At 41.5% G+C, this 16,852-nt stretch overlaps 2 protein-coding genes across 2 annotated transcripts in view; both read right to left on the bottom strand.

The window, feature by feature from the left end:
• The window catches only part of RASSF3 (Ras association domain family member 3), a 52,246-nt gene extending 45,766 nt beyond the window's left edge, over positions 1 to 6,480 (bottom strand). The window contains exon 1 of the mRNA XM_053405064.1: positions 6,269 to 6,480. Coding sequence (XP_053261039.1) covers positions 6,269 to 6,473 — 205 coding nt within the window. The 5' untranslated portion in view covers positions 6,474 to 6,480. The remainder of the gene's footprint in view (positions 1 to 6,268) is intronic.
• Positions 6,481 to 9,897: 3,417 nt separating this feature from the next.
• Positions 9,898 to 16,852, bottom strand: part of TBK1 (TANK binding kinase 1) — a 31,409-nt gene continuing 24,454 nt past the window's right edge. The window contains exons 19-21 of the mRNA XM_053405553.1: positions 15,497 to 15,603; positions 13,326 to 13,397; positions 9,898 to 12,387 (exon numbers count right to left, since the gene is read on the bottom strand). Of these exons, the coding sequence (XP_053261528.1) occupies positions 12,336 to 12,387; positions 13,326 to 13,397; positions 15,497 to 15,603 (231 nt within the window). The 3' untranslated portion in view covers positions 9,898 to 12,335. The remainder of the gene's footprint in view (positions 12,388 to 13,325; positions 13,398 to 15,496; positions 15,604 to 16,852) is intronic.

Below are 16,852 nucleotides of genomic sequence, written 5' to 3'. Positions count from 1 at the left end.
TCACGGTGTTAAGTTGCCACCTACCTGCTCTCTGCTTTTTCTTCACCTCAAGCTTGATTTTGCTGGATAGTTTGTATATGGCTGTTCCCATCACAGAGCATCTACAAGGCTGCGTAGGCAAGCAGATTAACAGATGCTCTACAAGCAGACGCAGATAATTGAGCTGTGCTGGATCTCATAAAACAACCAGACTGCTGCTGCTGCTGCTCAAGAGAAGTTTCCATATTCTGCCAGACTTATTTTTCAGCCTTTGTAGCCCTACACACCGAAACCTTGATTTGAATTAGCTGATTTGACTTTCAAATAAACATTTGTAAATGGAGGCTAAAGTCTGAACAGAACCAAAACAGGGACAAGCACATTGGATTTGGTTTAGGCAGTGCCCCTTTCTTATATCTCTCTTGAATAACATTTCATCTGAAGAAGAAGAAGAAGAAGAGGAGGAGGAGGAGGAGGAGGAGTTTGGATTTGATATCCCGCCTTTCACTCCCCTTCAGGAGTCTCAAAGCGGCTAACAATCTCCTTTCCCTTCCTCCCCCACAACAAACACTCTGTGAGGTGAGTGGGGCTGAGAGACTTCAAAGAAGTGTGACTAGCCCAAGGTCACCCAGCAGCTGCATGTGGAGGAGCGGGGAAGCGAACCCGGTTCACCAGATTACGAGACTACTGCTCTTAACCACTACACCACACTGGCTCTCACATGTTATATCTGAAGCCATGTTATATCTGCTGCTCAGCTAGACAACTCTGTGCCCCAACAATCATGGAAGGCTTTGCCACCTTCATGAAACGTGACTGGTGCTGTAATTTCTGGCTAGGCTTGTCACTGGTTGGAGCAGACAAAAAGGGGTGCCTAGATTCAGTCACATATTTCACAATGGGGAGGTGACAGCATCAATCATATTCGGCAATGCAGGCATTTTGGTAGTGTGAGTATGGTGCCAATGACCCCCCACACACTGACCCTTTGTGAGTGACCCTCAAACCTTCATCTTGTATGCCCAGGATCCAGTCTAGAAGGATGATCAAGGCACCTGTATTTGAAATGTGCAGTCTCAACCTCTGCACATTTACTCAGAAGCAATTCACACTGATGTCAGTAAGATTTACTTACACATACATACACACACACACATGCATTGGTTGCAGCCTTACAATGCAACCCTATACATGCTTAGTCAGAAGGCCCACTGTGTCAATGGGGCAAATTTTCAGGCAAGTGAAGATAGCACTGCAGTCTTGAATGGAATTTGTCTCTCAAGAAAACTCAGAGGAGATGACGACATTGAGAATCGCAAAAGAATCTATTATGCCAGCTTTCAGTTTCTACAGTACAGTGGTACCTTGGGTTACATACGCTTCAGTTACATACACTTCGGGTTACACACTCCACTAAGCCAGAAATAGTGCTTCAGGTTAAGAACTTTGCTTCAGGATAAGAACAGAAATTGGGCTCCAGCGGCGTGGCAGCAGCGGGAGGCCCCATTAGCTAAAGTGGTGCTTCAGGTTAAGAACAGTTTCAGGTTAAGTATGGACCTCCGGAACGAATTAAGTACTTAACCCGAGGTACCACTGTATAGGAATGCCTTCAGATTAAGATGCATACATTTTTTTTATGGTTAGAAAAAGTAAAGTGAGATTATAATAATCCATTGGGAAAAACGTATTTGCATATGAATGTATACAGTTTTGTACTTGGGGGGGATTTTTAAATATCTATTTAGAATACAGAATGTCTCTTTAGGATCTGGATTCTAGAATATCTCATCTTTTTAATGATTTGAAATTTACCTGTGATAAACTAGCAGGACAACTGGGAGGAGGAGGAAGAGTATCCCAGTGTGCGGTGTAGCTGGGACTGGGACACACAAGGACACAAGCTGGGAACGGGGAGGAGAGGTTGGTGTAGGAAGTACTCATGGGTGATGGAGGATGACAAGGAGATGGGGGTCCAGTGCACAGGAACCAGAGCAGCAGGACCCACCACCAGAGGGGCCCCTATCTCCACAAACATGGCATGCTCTGAGGCGTAGGGAGCAGTGGAACAGAAGCTTTAGGAGGCTAGGGCAGGCAAGGGCCCACAAACCAGCTCCCTAGCTGGCCACTAGCTCTGGGAGGAGGTGTGTGATTCCTCAGCTGGAGTAGACAGGTGAGGGACACCTGCCTCATCAAGCCCAGATGCTGCAATCTGCATGCAAAGTACCAAAAGGAAGCAGAGATGAGGTGCTGTGTCTGCTAAAGTGCCCATGTGGATGGACCTCAGCTTGGATGCTCCTGGACTGTTATGGACTGTGCTTTGGACTTTGGATATGTGGATTGACCCTGGACTGGGGACCTGACAAACTGACTTGCTGCCAGGTAGGCCAGGGCTTGACGACATTACCTAATAATACTATCTGATACTGTTTTTGCCTACATAATCTCTACCACCCCTGTTTTTTACATCTCTTACTCCATGCTGGGCTCCTTTACAAGCCACAGCATATAAATTCAATAAATGACTAATGATGATGATGGTAACAACAGCAACAATACCATGCTATGTTACCAGTAGGATATTCCAGTAGCAATGGGGAAAACCTTTCAAAGACTTAAGGCAGAATTCTCATTGCTCCATATTTCTCTGTATGTGCTTGAATCAGACTTGTGGTGAAGTTATGGTCAAATAGGTTTTGAAAGCTTGGCACATTTTGGATTGTCTCAGATATCACTCTGCTGTGGGTTTTAGTATATTTACTTCAGTGATTATTTACTGACCCCTAGTGCTGAGTGTACAGCATCACAACAACAAAGCGGCATCCCTTGCTGAATTCTGTTTATTAAAATGGGTCTGAAGCACGTCTTAGACTGGCAATCGGGTTTAACAGGTTTGCTAAAATAATTTATTTCCCATGTGACTCTTAGGAGATATAAAGCCCCAATGGTCTCTGTGAAACCTGCAGTATTCCTGTAAACAAAATAAATTGCAAGGGCAAACACAGACACACAATAGTGATTAAAAGGTCCAGGTTCAGAACTGTCAGCCAGCCCCAAACCTGAGTCCTCTGACACTATATCTCTAGATAGCAAAACAGGGGGAGGGCTCAGAGCTGGGAAAGAAAAAGAGGGTGCACTTTCCCTCCTCTCCTCAGTATCTCCCTGCCCTCCAGAGACCTGAACAGCACTTCAAGGCTTGCAGCTATCTGGAGACCTGGAACAAGAATACCCAGTGGATGGGGGAGACACTGTAACATTGCAGGTCCCACCTGCGTTGACTGTGTTCAGAGCAACAAACAGAAAAGCTAGATAGAAAAATACTGCATCGGCGCAGTCTTGGAAAAATGTTCATGTCTGCTTAGGGAGAGAATCACACACCGAAGGTAGCCTCACACTTTGACACTTCAGATTTTCTCTCTGAAAGGTGGCAATTAACACATTTCTAGTTGGGTTTCTTAGTGGAAAAGAGCTCTGGGACTGCGCCACAGTGGCGTGTTTTGCAGAAACCCTGTCAGAAATGGATGTTGTCTCATTGGCCACTGTGAGAACAGGACACTGGACTGGGTGAGCCGTGGGCCTGAGCCATGAGGCTCCACCTCCACCATCCTGCCTGAATACTGATGCCCAGCTCTGAGGGCCTCCCCTCACTGTGAGATGTGAAGCTATAGGGAATTGGGCAGAGAGCCTTCTCGATAGTGACCCCTGCCCTGTGGAACGCCCTCCCAGCAGATGTCAAAGAGATAACTATTTGACTTTTAGAAGACATCTGAGGTCAGCCCTGTTCAGGGAATTTTTTAATGTTTTACTGCGATTTTTATTTATTTATTTTTATTCAAAATTATAACAAGATATATTATCCAAAAACATATCATCCTTATCCCCCCCATTTTTCCTCCCTCCCCCTCCCCCTCCCCCACAGAACCCCCACCCCCCGACTTCCCTCAGTTCCAGTCTTTGGTTTCTCTAATAATGCTGTTTTCTGCATGTTACAAAGTTGTATAGATCCTCAAACTGTTTAGCTGATTATTATCAGTAAAAAAATTGTGAATGTTTATTCAAAACCTGCCAAGGAGTCCAGTTCGCTTTGTTGCGTCTTCAGATAAGGTTCCCATTCATCCTTAAAGTCACAGTTATCCTTATCCCGTAGCTTTTACTGCGATTTTAATATTTTGTTGGGAGCCACCTAGAGTGGTTGGGGCAGCCCAGGAATAACAACAACAACTACTACTACTTAGGGTGTGGCATAATACTTCATACATGGAGTGCCATTTCATAGTGGGAGAAATTGCTTGACGCTGTGGGCAGGAGGGGAGAAGATATGAATCCAGTAAATTCTTAAACTCTGGTGACAAACAACTTGGTTTTTCCATTCCATCAGAATCAGGAGAGGCGGAGAAAGTGTTGGACCACTGTCTGGAAGAAGTGATGGGCTGGACAGGGGCCAAGACACTGAGGCTGAATCCTGATAAAATGGAGGTGCTGTGAATGGGCTGTTCCCATGTCCAGGAATTAGGGGGGCCTGTTCTGGGAGATGTTGCTGAAGGAATAGGTTTGTAGTTTGGGAGTAGTCCTGGATTCTAACTTGTCACTGGAATCTTAAGCTGCTTTTGTGGCTAGGAATATTTTGCCATTCCTGGACTGGGATAGTCTGGCCTCAGTTGTCTGTGCTCTGGTGACCTCCTGCCTGGATTGCTGCAATGTGATCTCCCTGGGGCTGCCCTTTAAGATGGTCCAGAGGCTTGAGCTAGCACACAATGCAGCTGCTAGACAGATAAGTGGATCAGCCTGATAGAAGCATGTATCACTGGTCCTGAAAGCACTGCAGTGGCTGCCAGGGAGCTACCACAAATGAAAGTGTTATTACTAGCGTGCAAAGCCTAAAAGAGTGCCTTCCCCAATATCAACCAACTCAGGCTCTACGATTGCCATTGGAGGCCCTGTTGGTGCTACTGCTGTTGGTGTCCCTTGGTTGGCATTGACCCAAGACAGGGCCTTCTTGGTGGCTGCTCCCCATTTTTCGAATCCTGCCCCCCTCGGTGAAGGGCATCTGTACTTTTCTTTATGAACTGTCAGAAAGAATTTGAAAACATTCCTGTTTACCCAGGCATTTGATGACTGAGCCTTTCTGCTCCTGCAACTTTGAAATTACTAGCTGCGAAAGTATGTCGTCGTTTGTGAATGTTTTGAATGCATCGCTGTGCTGTTTTTAATTATTCTTGCTTTAATGCTGATGTGTTTCCCACTCTGGGCTCCTTTGGGCTTGATATACGTTTATACATAAATAAATGGGTTTTCTAAAATTATTAACAATGTGTAAAACATGGTGAGGAAGGCATTTCTCTCCTTCTCTCATGACAGCACCTGGGGTCACCTGGCGGTGGGTTCAGGACAGGCTATGTTGACCAAATGCATAATGAATGATATTGACTCGCAAAAGATGGGGTGGTAGCCACAAACTTAGATGGATCAAGTAAAGGATTAGGCAAACTCGGGAATAGCCATTGCTTGTAGAAGCAATGTATCCCTGGTTCCAAGATGCTGGAAGATATCTCCCTTCCTTCCTTCCTTCCTTCCTTCCTTCCTTCCTTCCTTCCGTCCTTCCTTATTAGCTTCCAGAGGAATCTTGCTGGCTGCCATGTGAAGCTGAATGCTAGAGCAGATGGCCTTAATCCACCAAAGCAATATTCTAAGAATATATCTCAAAATAATGCATATGATCAGAATTCAGACAGGAGCACGACGAGCCCATGTACCCACTGCTGCTTGGGACAAGTGTTCCCTAAAGAACAGCTTTCAAGTCTCCATTCAAACTCAATGAGGAGCTCTTCTCTTTTTCTCTCTCTGCCATATGTGAAGCAACAACTTCAGACATCTTGTAAATAAGTATATCTTTTTGCCCAGGCTTTCACTAATCCATAAGATCAGTCCATTTTTCTCTGTATAAATTTGCTGAACCCGGTTTTTTAATATGCTTTCATGCTACAGCTTTACTGTTGTATTTTTGTTTTAATGAAATTGTTACAGTGTTCATGTTGAACACTGCTTAGATTTTTTAAAAAATATTAAGCTGTTTATTATCTATCTATCAATGGAAATGTGCTGGTTCGAAGAGTAAAAATTCTAGTAGGCCTGCTCAGACCCTTAGATGTGCTTCAAGCATCTTGACACAGACTAATTTCTTTCTGCGACAACACCCATCACAAAACTGCGGGAGAAAGGGTTTTAGTTTTGTTAAGAATACATGACTTCTCAATTTAAGTTCATTCCAGAGAAGAGGAAAGGATAAACTTACCAGAAGATGTGCAAAGAAGCTTGATTTTTCTCCTCCTTGAGCTACCCAGTGATTTGGGGAACCAATAAAAAAACTGTGCTATCCTTCTAATGGTTTTGTTGAAGTCGTTTCTTATTGCCATAGCTAAAGTCAGCCGACTGCTCTTGAGGTAACTGCACAGAAGTGCAGGAAGGAAGGAAAAAGCCTCAAATACCCACAACCCCATAAGATCGCCGTGAATAGAACCTCAGCCAGCATGTCTCAAGGCCACCTGTTGGTCCTAAATCCTCTCATCTACATTTAGTAAACTAGAGATCTCTATCTTTATATACGGTCACATTACTATAACCAAACTGTATGGCAGTACAGTGAGAGGAATTCATCAGTATCTTTACAAAAATGCTGTTTAAAAAACCATTTCCTGTAGTATTTTTCCCAGGTTATATATGATCCCAACATTAAACAGGTGTTTTCCTTACAGAAATTCGATAATCAAATCAATAGAGCATTCCTCCCACAATCTTATGAAGAGGGTGATGAATTATAAAGATACCTTGATATTGTTACTATTTAGAATGAGGTGCTCTGTTACTAACATGTTTATTTGAAAATAAATCCTTTTCTGATTCTAAACTGTACTGCTGGTATCTATGCTAAAGTTCCCAATATGCAGTCTTAGGCTCCGTCTCTAACAAATCACTTTTGCTGACACTGAAATCCAACAAATGAATAAAATATATAGTGGCTTACTTTTGGCACCTCAAAATGAAAGTCTATAAATAAATGACATGCTTTTATATATAGATAAGAATGATGAATCTGTGCAGCAGTGATGCTTATATTTTCATTGTGCTTTTAGATAATTACACTGTTCTCATTAAACAAAACAGTGTCCAATTGAAAAGGATGCCCATATTTTTTACATTTGCTGCTGTTTAGAGTTTATTGCCTCCAGCTATCTCGTTTAAGTTGACATTTTCTTGGCTAAATCCAGATACAACAGCACACAAAACGTTATAGGAACAAAGATGTTGCATCAAAATTGTAAAATGACTTAAAAACATTTGTGTAACACAGTGCATAGTACTGATGTTTCAGGAGATATTTATGTTTCACTCCTCCATACTAAAACATGTAAGATATTTAGACCCCCACTTTCAGATATTTTTAACTTACTGCCTTTTTCCAGTCTGAATCTTGATAGATTGTATTTCCTGCTTCAATGTGTCCTAGAAGATAAAGCAAACATTTCCACAGATATTCTTTTGTCTGTGTCTGTTTGAATATAAGAGACAGATATCCAACAGAAATACTGTTTCCTAGTTTTCACTATATTCCATGGAAGCCAGACGGAATGTCGGAGCAAAGTATTTTAATGCAACTGGGAAGCCAAGGACCACTGAAAACATAATAAAAGTTAGGGTGTTTTGTATCTCAACAGCTAGATTGTTTATTAAACTCATAAACTTCTTAGAATCCCATCATGATTTAAGATGCTGAGTATGTCCCATAATACCCTGAGTGATGTATCTTCATGTGTTGTTTATTCAATTAAGATTTTAATTCTTGGCTGGATCCATACTCTACACACTGTGAAAGCAGGATAATAGACTTGATGGGTCTTTAGTCTTATCTAGAAAAGGTGTCTTCTTATATTTTAAATTCATTATTTTAAACTAAAAATGAAATGTACACCTTTTTTAAAAATACTTTTTCAGTGATAACTTAAAACACTGGCTATCCCTTTGTTTCTTTGCAGAATATTGGAAACACAAAGGACTGGAATTTCTGTGATGGAATTGGAGAGTTAAAAAATGTAGGCGAACTTGTTCCCAAGACTTGTTAAGGACAAACGCTAGTTTCAGTCATATTGTAGCTGTGAGACTAAAGAACAAGTATCAGAAAATGGAATGCAATTTGGTTGTTTTATTTTCTAGGTCACTTCTGTGTTTTCTTCACTCCTCACTTTCCTCTGTGGCCCTCTAGTCTTGTGCCATTTAAGTGATTTTCACCTGTGGAACATCCTGGGCCCCCTCAGGGAGCCACGTGGCCCTCAGTTGAGAAACGCTGCCCTATCAGATGCATGGTTTTATTATTTGTGGTGACCTAAGTGGGTGGCGCTGTGGGTTAAACCATAGAGCCTAGGGCTTGCTGATCAGAACATCGGCAGTTTGAATCCCTGCGACGGGGTGAGCTCCCGTTGCTCGGTCCCTGCTCCTGCCAACCTAGCAGTTCGAAAGCACATCAAAGTGCAAGTAAATAGGTTATGCTCTGGCGGGAAGGTAAACGGTGTTTCCATGTGCTGCTTTGGTTCGCCAGAAGCGGCTAAGTCATGCTGGCCACATGACCCGGAAGCTGTACGCCAGCTCCCTCGGCCAATAAAGCGAGATGAGCGCCGCAACCCGTGTCGTCCGCGACTGGACCTAACGGTCAGGGGTCCGTTTACCTTTAAGCCATATTTTGGTGTGGGGCCCCGCTTACATTGAAATTTCCGCCTTCATATTTGACCATTGTTGGTATGCACAGGAATGCCTGACTGGGCCTTGCACCCAAAGAAAGCCCTAGACTGTATGGGATCTCATGCAATCCTGTAGAGGACACTCTCCTGAACACGGGTGCATGATATGTGGTAGTACAAAGCAATATTGGAGTGGGCAACCCCAGTTCCTCTCACCCCCATATTTTGGCTATTGCTGATCTGCATAAATGTGTTTCATAGTGCCATGTGCCAGCTCTAGGCCAGGTGAGATTTCAATGGCATCTTGTAGAGGACATTTTCATGGTTGTATCAGTGTATGATTTGTGGTGGAAATAGACATATTTTGCAGTGGCCACCTCCAGTTACCTGTTTTTTTAAAAAAATGGTTGCATGATGTAATCACATATTTATGAGCATTTCACAAGCATGTTGTTGACTGAAGAAATTTACTGTTGGGCTCAAAGGAGTGTGTCCTCTGATCATGGAGATATGTATCATGTAAAAGGTAAAGGTAAAGGGACTCCTGACTATTAGGTCCAGTTGCGGACGACTCTAGGGTTGCGGCGCTCATCTCGCTTTACTGGCCGAGGGAGCCTGCATACAGCTTCCGGGTCATGTGGCCAGCATGACTAAGCCGCTTCTGGCGAACCAGAGCAGCACACGGAAACGCCGTTTACCTTCACGCCAGAGCGGTACCTATTTATCTACTTGCACTTTGACGTGCTTTCAAACTGCTAGGTGGGCAGGAGCAGGGACCGAGCAGCGGGAGCTCACGCGTCACAGAAATTTGAACCGCTGACCTTCTGATCAGCAAGCCCTAGGCTCTGTGGTTTAGACCACAGCGCCACCTGCGTCCCTATATATCATGAAGGGTATCCCAAATATTATTTTGCAATTCAGAGACATACTTTACTTCGGAGTTCAGAACATATTAACTTTTCTTCTTTTTTCAGTGTTTCAAACTTTCAACCAAATAAGGAACTGGGAACTAGCAACCAACTTCAGCGTCCTGCTCATACCTTGTTGTTTTTTTAATTATTTCTTTCAACCCATTATCTTTCACACACTCTTAACAATGTTCTATAACACTGTGAGTATCCAGTCTTGAAGTCCAATGATGTACATGGCTTACGTACCAAGATCAGCAATTCATCATATCAAGGACAATGAATTAGAAGTGTGAAAAGAGATTTATTTCTCATGCTGCTGCCTAACTTGTGGTACATTGATTTGAAGAGAATTTTCGCAAGACCCACAGCCGCTGCCGATAGAGTTACTATACAGACTAAGAATGGTAGAGTTCCCTCTACAAATTAATATGAAAACACAATGCAAAATATTGAACACTACAGAAAAGCAAGCTGGTATATGTCATATTGTTTACAACTTATCTTAATAATTTACATGGAGCAAGGGGGAACAGGACCTTTTTTCTCTTGAGTGCTGCGTACCCTGTAATGTAATCTGTTGGGGCCTGTAAGCGGGGGCAGAGACAAAAGCAATGTAGATTAATCCAGAATAGACTGTACTGCTTCAATTTTCACCATGGCTACCACAGATTAGAATTCTCAGTCCTATAAAGGTGTTTCTTATTTTAGTGTGCCGTATGCACATAAACATATATGATAGAAAGCTATCAATTTGTTCTTGGGCACCTGGGAGAACCCCCCCCCCCAAAAAAAGCCCAGAAGAAAAGCTTTAAAAAAAGTATTTTAATCAAATAAAACACTGCCCCTCCCCGTTATTCTGAAACTTCACAGAAAGATAGCAAAATCCTTAAAAATAAAATAAAATGAAACTAATAGAAAGGAAGGAACTCTGAAGGGATGGGAGAATGTGGCAGAAGTGCCTTCAGCAACATAAAAGGCTGTCATCCATGATTTACACTATTCGTTTAAAACTGGTTTCAGTATATGGAAGAAAAATCGACCCTTCTCCATTTCCTCCCTTCAAAAATTATGTTATAAACACGATTATGCAAAATGATGATTCTGTAAAACAGAAAACGATAGCATAAAGTAAACACATTACAGAAATATAATCTCAACATTTCAGAATAGACATTTACATACAATAAGGCAGCAAAATTTCACATAGATTTACTACCTATGATTTCAGTAGTCCTTCCAACTAGGTTATTGGAAACTTGGTAATGAAAATAAGAGCTGCAAGAGTGAAATAATATTTCTTTATCCATTTGAGACTATGTAGAGACAGATGATTTTTATTTCTATTTTGGCATGTCAGAATGGAGGAGACAGAAGGTAGAGTTGATTAGAAATTTGATTAAAAGAAATGAAGTATCCTACGAAGGCCTCAATCCACAGAAATCTAGAATAGTCTCAGATCAATCAGGTCTCTCCTAGAACTTATCCAGAATACTCTGGCTGAGAACAACAGCCTTACTTTCTAGACACGTTGGAAAATAAGTTCCACTAAAGTCAGTAAGACTGAATTAGATTGTTTTTGTATGTGTGCATGTATGTTGAATTAAAAATGTTTAAGAGACAGTGTAAGGAAGCTAGCAGAAGCTCACTTCTCTACTACCTCCTCCCCATGATAGCTTATCAAATGCTGAACTAAATTTTGGGCCTCTGTGCTGAATGAGGTTGATGAGCTGTAAGGAAGATTCCCCAAAACTGGGCCAAGGCACTTTCAGTGAGTGAGGAAAGTGCCAACTCTTCAGGGATCCCCTTTTCCAAGGCAACTGCATAAACACCTGTGCCAATGTTTTACCTCAGTGTCAAACGCTTCAGAACAGCTTTAATAAAAAAAAGAAAGAATTCTCCTACTTTAGTAGAACTGACAAAGATTAAGAAGCAGTATATGGTCCACACCAGACTCAATGTTTAGCATGTAAGAAAGTAAATGCTACTTTTGAAATTGTATATTGTTTGGATTTTTTAAAAAATGCCAGTAAGAATTAATTAACAAGGTTCACTGATTTTGAGACACACTCTATGCTAGCAAACATGTTACAGCTTTTCCGTCACCTGCTGATTTAGCAAACAGAAGATTCAATTTATATGTGCTTTTAAATCTGGCAGATTATATATACTCAAACTGAACATGATTACAAACTCAAAAATATTTCCTTGACCATTAGTTAAGAGAGATACTTTTTCAAGAGGTAATCACACTTTTCCCTGTCTCTTTTTTTGTACTTTGTAAGAGACATCTGCTCACAATGAAAGACAGCAGGAAACAATTTCAGAGGACCATAAAGGAGATACTGTGCATCCAGGTGACTTAAGGGGAAGCCCAATCTCCTTGACAAAAATGAAGTAGGGGTTTTCCAAGACCAGTTTCTCTAGCAACATTCACAAGTAAACAGGCAAGGACAGCATTTGAAGCAAATGCATTGCGTCAATGTGCTCACCACAATATGCAGCCGTCATTATTTCACACGGGGGAAAGTTCTGATGTTACTCCAAATGTTAAGACCACTTGTAACGTTACCAAAAGAAATATACTTTCTATTATATACATTATGTACATATTTACATGCTTTTATTAAATACTGAGGGGGAATGCCAAGTTCAGAAAACTCTTTCAATGGATAAACGCTCTTTCTGTGCAAATTCAGATTGTGTCGTGGTAAATGTCCAGCTAAATACAATCCACGTTCCTTGGGCCACCATCCATCGTCAAAGCACCAAACCTAAACAAAAAAACACAATCATAGCATTTAATGGTACACAGTATTGAGTGATCATGCTGCAGTGCAGTGGAATGAACTCATTCTGTTGATTTCTATGGGATCAGAGTTCAACTGACTTAGCTGGATCGAGCCCACTGGCTTGAATCAAGTGAGTCTTTAAGATGCACCACAAGGAGTGCATCTGGAAGTACACAAGGAATTTTTTTTAAAAAAAGGGTAAAGGACCCCTGGGCGGTTAAGTTCAGTCAAAGGCGACTATGGGATTGTGGTGCTCATCTCGCTTTCAGGCCGAGGGAGCCAGCGTTTGTCCACAGACAGCTTTCCAGGTCATGTGGCCAGCATGACTAAACTGCTTCTGGTGCAATGGAACACTGTGATGGAAACCAGAGCGCACGGAAACGCCATTTACCTTCCTGCCACAGCAGTACCTATTTATCTACTTGCACTGGTGTGCTTTCGAACTGCTAGGTTGGCAGGAGCTGGGACCAAGCAACAGGAGCTCACCCCGTCGCGGGAATTCGAACCGCCGACCTTCAGATTGGCAAGCCCAAGAGGCTCAGTGGTTTAGACCACAGCACCACCCACGTGCCTTTCACCACAAGGAGCGCATTTGTGTGAGTACAGTGGAAGGGTCCACTGTGTTGGTCATTCCTAACTCTCTCCTTCCTGGTGGGATGCCAATTACATGGGAAACACTCAAGCGACCAGCGTCTCTGCACAGAATTCACACGTGCGTCTCTGCAGGGTGGGAAAGCACCACGCAGAAGTGGCTCCTTTGCTTCTGGCTGTACCCAAGACGCCATTTTGAAGCATGGATCTCCTGCAAGCCGTCGACCAACCCTCTTCACGTGCACAAGAAATTCTCAAAAGAGATGCACAGCTACGTGTTCACCGAATATGCTTGCTGCCAAACAAAGTTCCTTAAAACGCCAACTTACCTTTCCAAAAGGTGATTATTCTCGGCTAATTCTTTAACAACACCTTCCATTTCTTCTTTCAGTTTCTTCATACTGAAAGTTTAAAAGAAAGAAAGAAAAGGAATGCACCGTAACATGCTTAATTCTCAGTTAAAAATCTTTATAAAACTACTGGCTATTTCTTTAATCTGGAAGTGAAACAGATTTTTCTAAAAGACACCCAAACTGTGTATAATTACTATTTAAAGAGGACGACTATTTAAAGAGCAACTTTCAGCTAGGCTCACTAAATACTAGGCTCTTTCAGGGTTCTAAATCACATGAGGAGCCTACATGCAGGGAGGATAAAAATAAATGATTTTTAAAGTTTTTTAAAAAAATTTTTTAATTTAAATTGGATTTTTAAAATAAAATGCTTTTGGAGGGAAAATCTTTCTAAAGATAGTTTTCTATTGAAGTTACATTATAGTCCAAAGGCTAGTCATCAGGAAATAAGGATTTGTTTTAAGTTTTTAATGTGTGCTAAAACTTAGTCTAAGTTTTTTTTAATTGTTTAACCACATCAGTTAACAAACATGGATATATATGCTATAATGCTATTGTTATTAAGGAAATGATTATTTTTCTCCTTCCAATAAAGTACAGCAGAAAAGTTGTCCAAATATAAACAGTTAACTTATTAAACCCCACAATAATTCCATAATTATCTGTCTATATGTATTTCTAATTGTATAACCAAATCAGTAATTTTTGATATAACTGTAAAAACTACTCTGGAAATTTATTATTACAAAAATAAAACCTTCATCTGGTTGTAAATATTAATACCATACCAGCAAGAATGGGTCTTTCTGTTAAAAAATGATTTAAATCAAATCCACCCTGCCAACTGTTAGTATTTCATGCAACTGATGCTACAGATGTGACTGGTGTGAATCACACGCCTGTCTGAGAAGACTGTGGGAACGGAAGACAGCCTTATCTCTCTTCCGCTGTACGTACTTTGTAATGTACTTTCATTTTTGTCGTTCTCTCGGAACTGGAGAGAACAGATACCATTATGCTGTAGTCTGTATATAGTGTGTAAATAAATAGTAGATCAGATCTACGATGTCTCACTCTTATTACTGTGTTATGCCAGAAGATTTGTGTGCATATATCAAGCTGATATATGTTGCTGGAGCACCCTGGAGAAGAAGGGAGATGCCTTTTCCAGTGATGCACACATCAGAGGATGCTTGGAGTTCCGTGGGCTTGCAGGCGGCCCCCGGGCGTTTTCCAACACTGCCTACATGAGTAGGAAAGGCTTTCCATGGCAGATGTTTGGAGAAGAGGGAGAGGAAGGAAACAACTGCCCTTGTCCCTACTTTATGCGATTCTTACTCCATGAAGGATTTTAAAAAACACACCAAATAGGACTAGTGATGGCAGCACCATAAGAACAGCTGATACAAGAATAAGAAACACAAATGTTGCATGGCAATACTGTTTCTAGAACCATGCCATCTTGGTCCTCCAGATGTTGCTTGACCACTAGTACCTTCAGCCTCAGCCAGCATGTGCATATTGAATGGTCTCTTTAAATGTGAAGGTTCATTATTGTTCCACAAGATGTGTATGTCTTTAAGGGCCAGAGCAAATAACGAGACCCAGTTTTACAGCTGTGAAACAGTATAGCAGGTGCTGCTAAGTTGGGTTAATTAAGCTGTGTCAGCAATTGGGTATAATATATAAAGAGCAGCACCTAGCTCTCTCAGTACCCCGGGGTATGGGCTGGTGGTTGGGTCATGCTTGTTGATATATTTAATGTAAAAGGAGTTTTTGTTTTTGTTATTAAAACCTTGTTAAAGTTATTTTTGAGTTCCTTGTAATGTGTGGTCTCCCCAGCAAGCTTTCTGCAGCACAACTAAACTGCAAATAGCCAACAGTGCAATGGTCAGGGATGATGGGAGTTGGACTACAACATCTGGAAGGGCACAGATTAGCCACCCCTGGGTGAAAAAAACAACTAATAAAGCTTGATGTCAACATTCAAATGTGACTATGCCCAGAGTGGCTGGGGCAATCCAGTCATATGGGTGGGGTTCAAATAATAAAAAAATAACAATCTTAACAAAAGCTTGGCATTTTTAAGTAGTTCTGTGAAAAGCAGGTTAAAAAGCATTGCATTCACCCAGGTGAGAAATTCTTACCCAAGAGTCATTTCTACCAAAGTGTTTGAACTTGGATAAACCGGGTTAATTGTATGTTTGATCCCACCGGAAGCCGCAAACATCTTATGGGGCAAATTTTCTTGTAACTGTAATAAAATACACAAAGCCCATCTTAATAAGAAAAAAACAGGAGACATATTTCTAATAAATACTCACTGGATTCAAGGGATGACATTTGGTACCCAAGAGTTGAAAAGAGCATGAGCTCTTGCTCCCAAGAGACTTAAGAAGACCAACTGCGCCTCCCCCTTCACCCCACCTTGACTAACAGTGCTACCCTGACAGCACTGCGGAACCCTCATTAGTCAATTCCTGAAGTCTGTAGTTGCATAACTCTATTTAGTAAGTTTTCCAGATGTACAGTAAGTCTAATGTTAACAAAACAGGATTTATGGAACTGTGAAGACTGCACTAAAAAGGAGTTCTATTAGCTGGCTATCTAAACTGGGAAGGTATTTAGGCACAAAAATAACATATAAGGATTACCTATACAATGTTAATTTTCCTCTTGTTCTTGAAGCTTTTTTAAAGATCTAAAGAATTGGGAAGTTTTGGGTATTCTGGTTATCAAAGAGAGTGAATTGTCCTGGATTCTGCGGCAAATAAATCCTGTCCAGCTTTTCAATGCTCCACTGGTGGACTTAATAAAAAGGGGGGGAGGGACAATGGTTTTTTGGAAAGAGATCTTATATGTTAGGGATGGGAGGCCTGTGGCCCTAGAGCAGCCTTTCTCAACCTGTGGGTCCCCACATGTTGTTGAATTACAACTCCCATCACCCCTAGCTAGCAAGGCCAGAGCTCAGGGATGATGGGAGTTGTAGTCCAACAACATCTGGGGACCCACAGGTTGAGAACCACTGAACTAGAGCCTAATTTCAATGAACTCCAAGCTATCTTCCCCCTGTCCACAGATGATCAAAGCTGGCAGCAGAAATTGCTTGGTACATCTGGAATGGAGTCAATCTTTTCTAAATTGAAATGTTTATGATAATTGTTCTCTTCCTTAATACATTTCTCACAGTAAGACAACCACTGAGCTCTAGTAATTTTATATTGCAATCCTATGCACACTTACCCGGGAGCAAGCTCCACTGTACTCCATAGGGCTAATTCTGAATAAGCTTGCATAGGATTACAGTGTTAATGGAGCAATGTTGGGAGACCTTGTGTATGCAATGAAATTTAAGGGGAAAATCTGTGCAGGTTATTACGAATTTCTGCAAAGCACTTATTCCTCTTTTGACTATCCCTCTTTAAAATACTGATACCGTCTTATCTTGGAAGTCAAACGGAATCCATTCCGGAAGTCTATTCAACTTCCAAAACATTTGGAAA

The sequence above is a fragment of the Podarcis raffonei genome, chromosome 10 (genome assembly GCF_027172205.1).
Source record: "Podarcis raffonei isolate rPodRaf1 chromosome 10, rPodRaf1.pri, whole genome shotgun sequence".
Lineage (NCBI taxonomy): Eukaryota > Metazoa > Chordata > Lepidosauria > Squamata > Lacertidae > Podarcis > Podarcis raffonei.
This window is presented reverse-complemented; position numbering and strand designations above follow the sequence as displayed.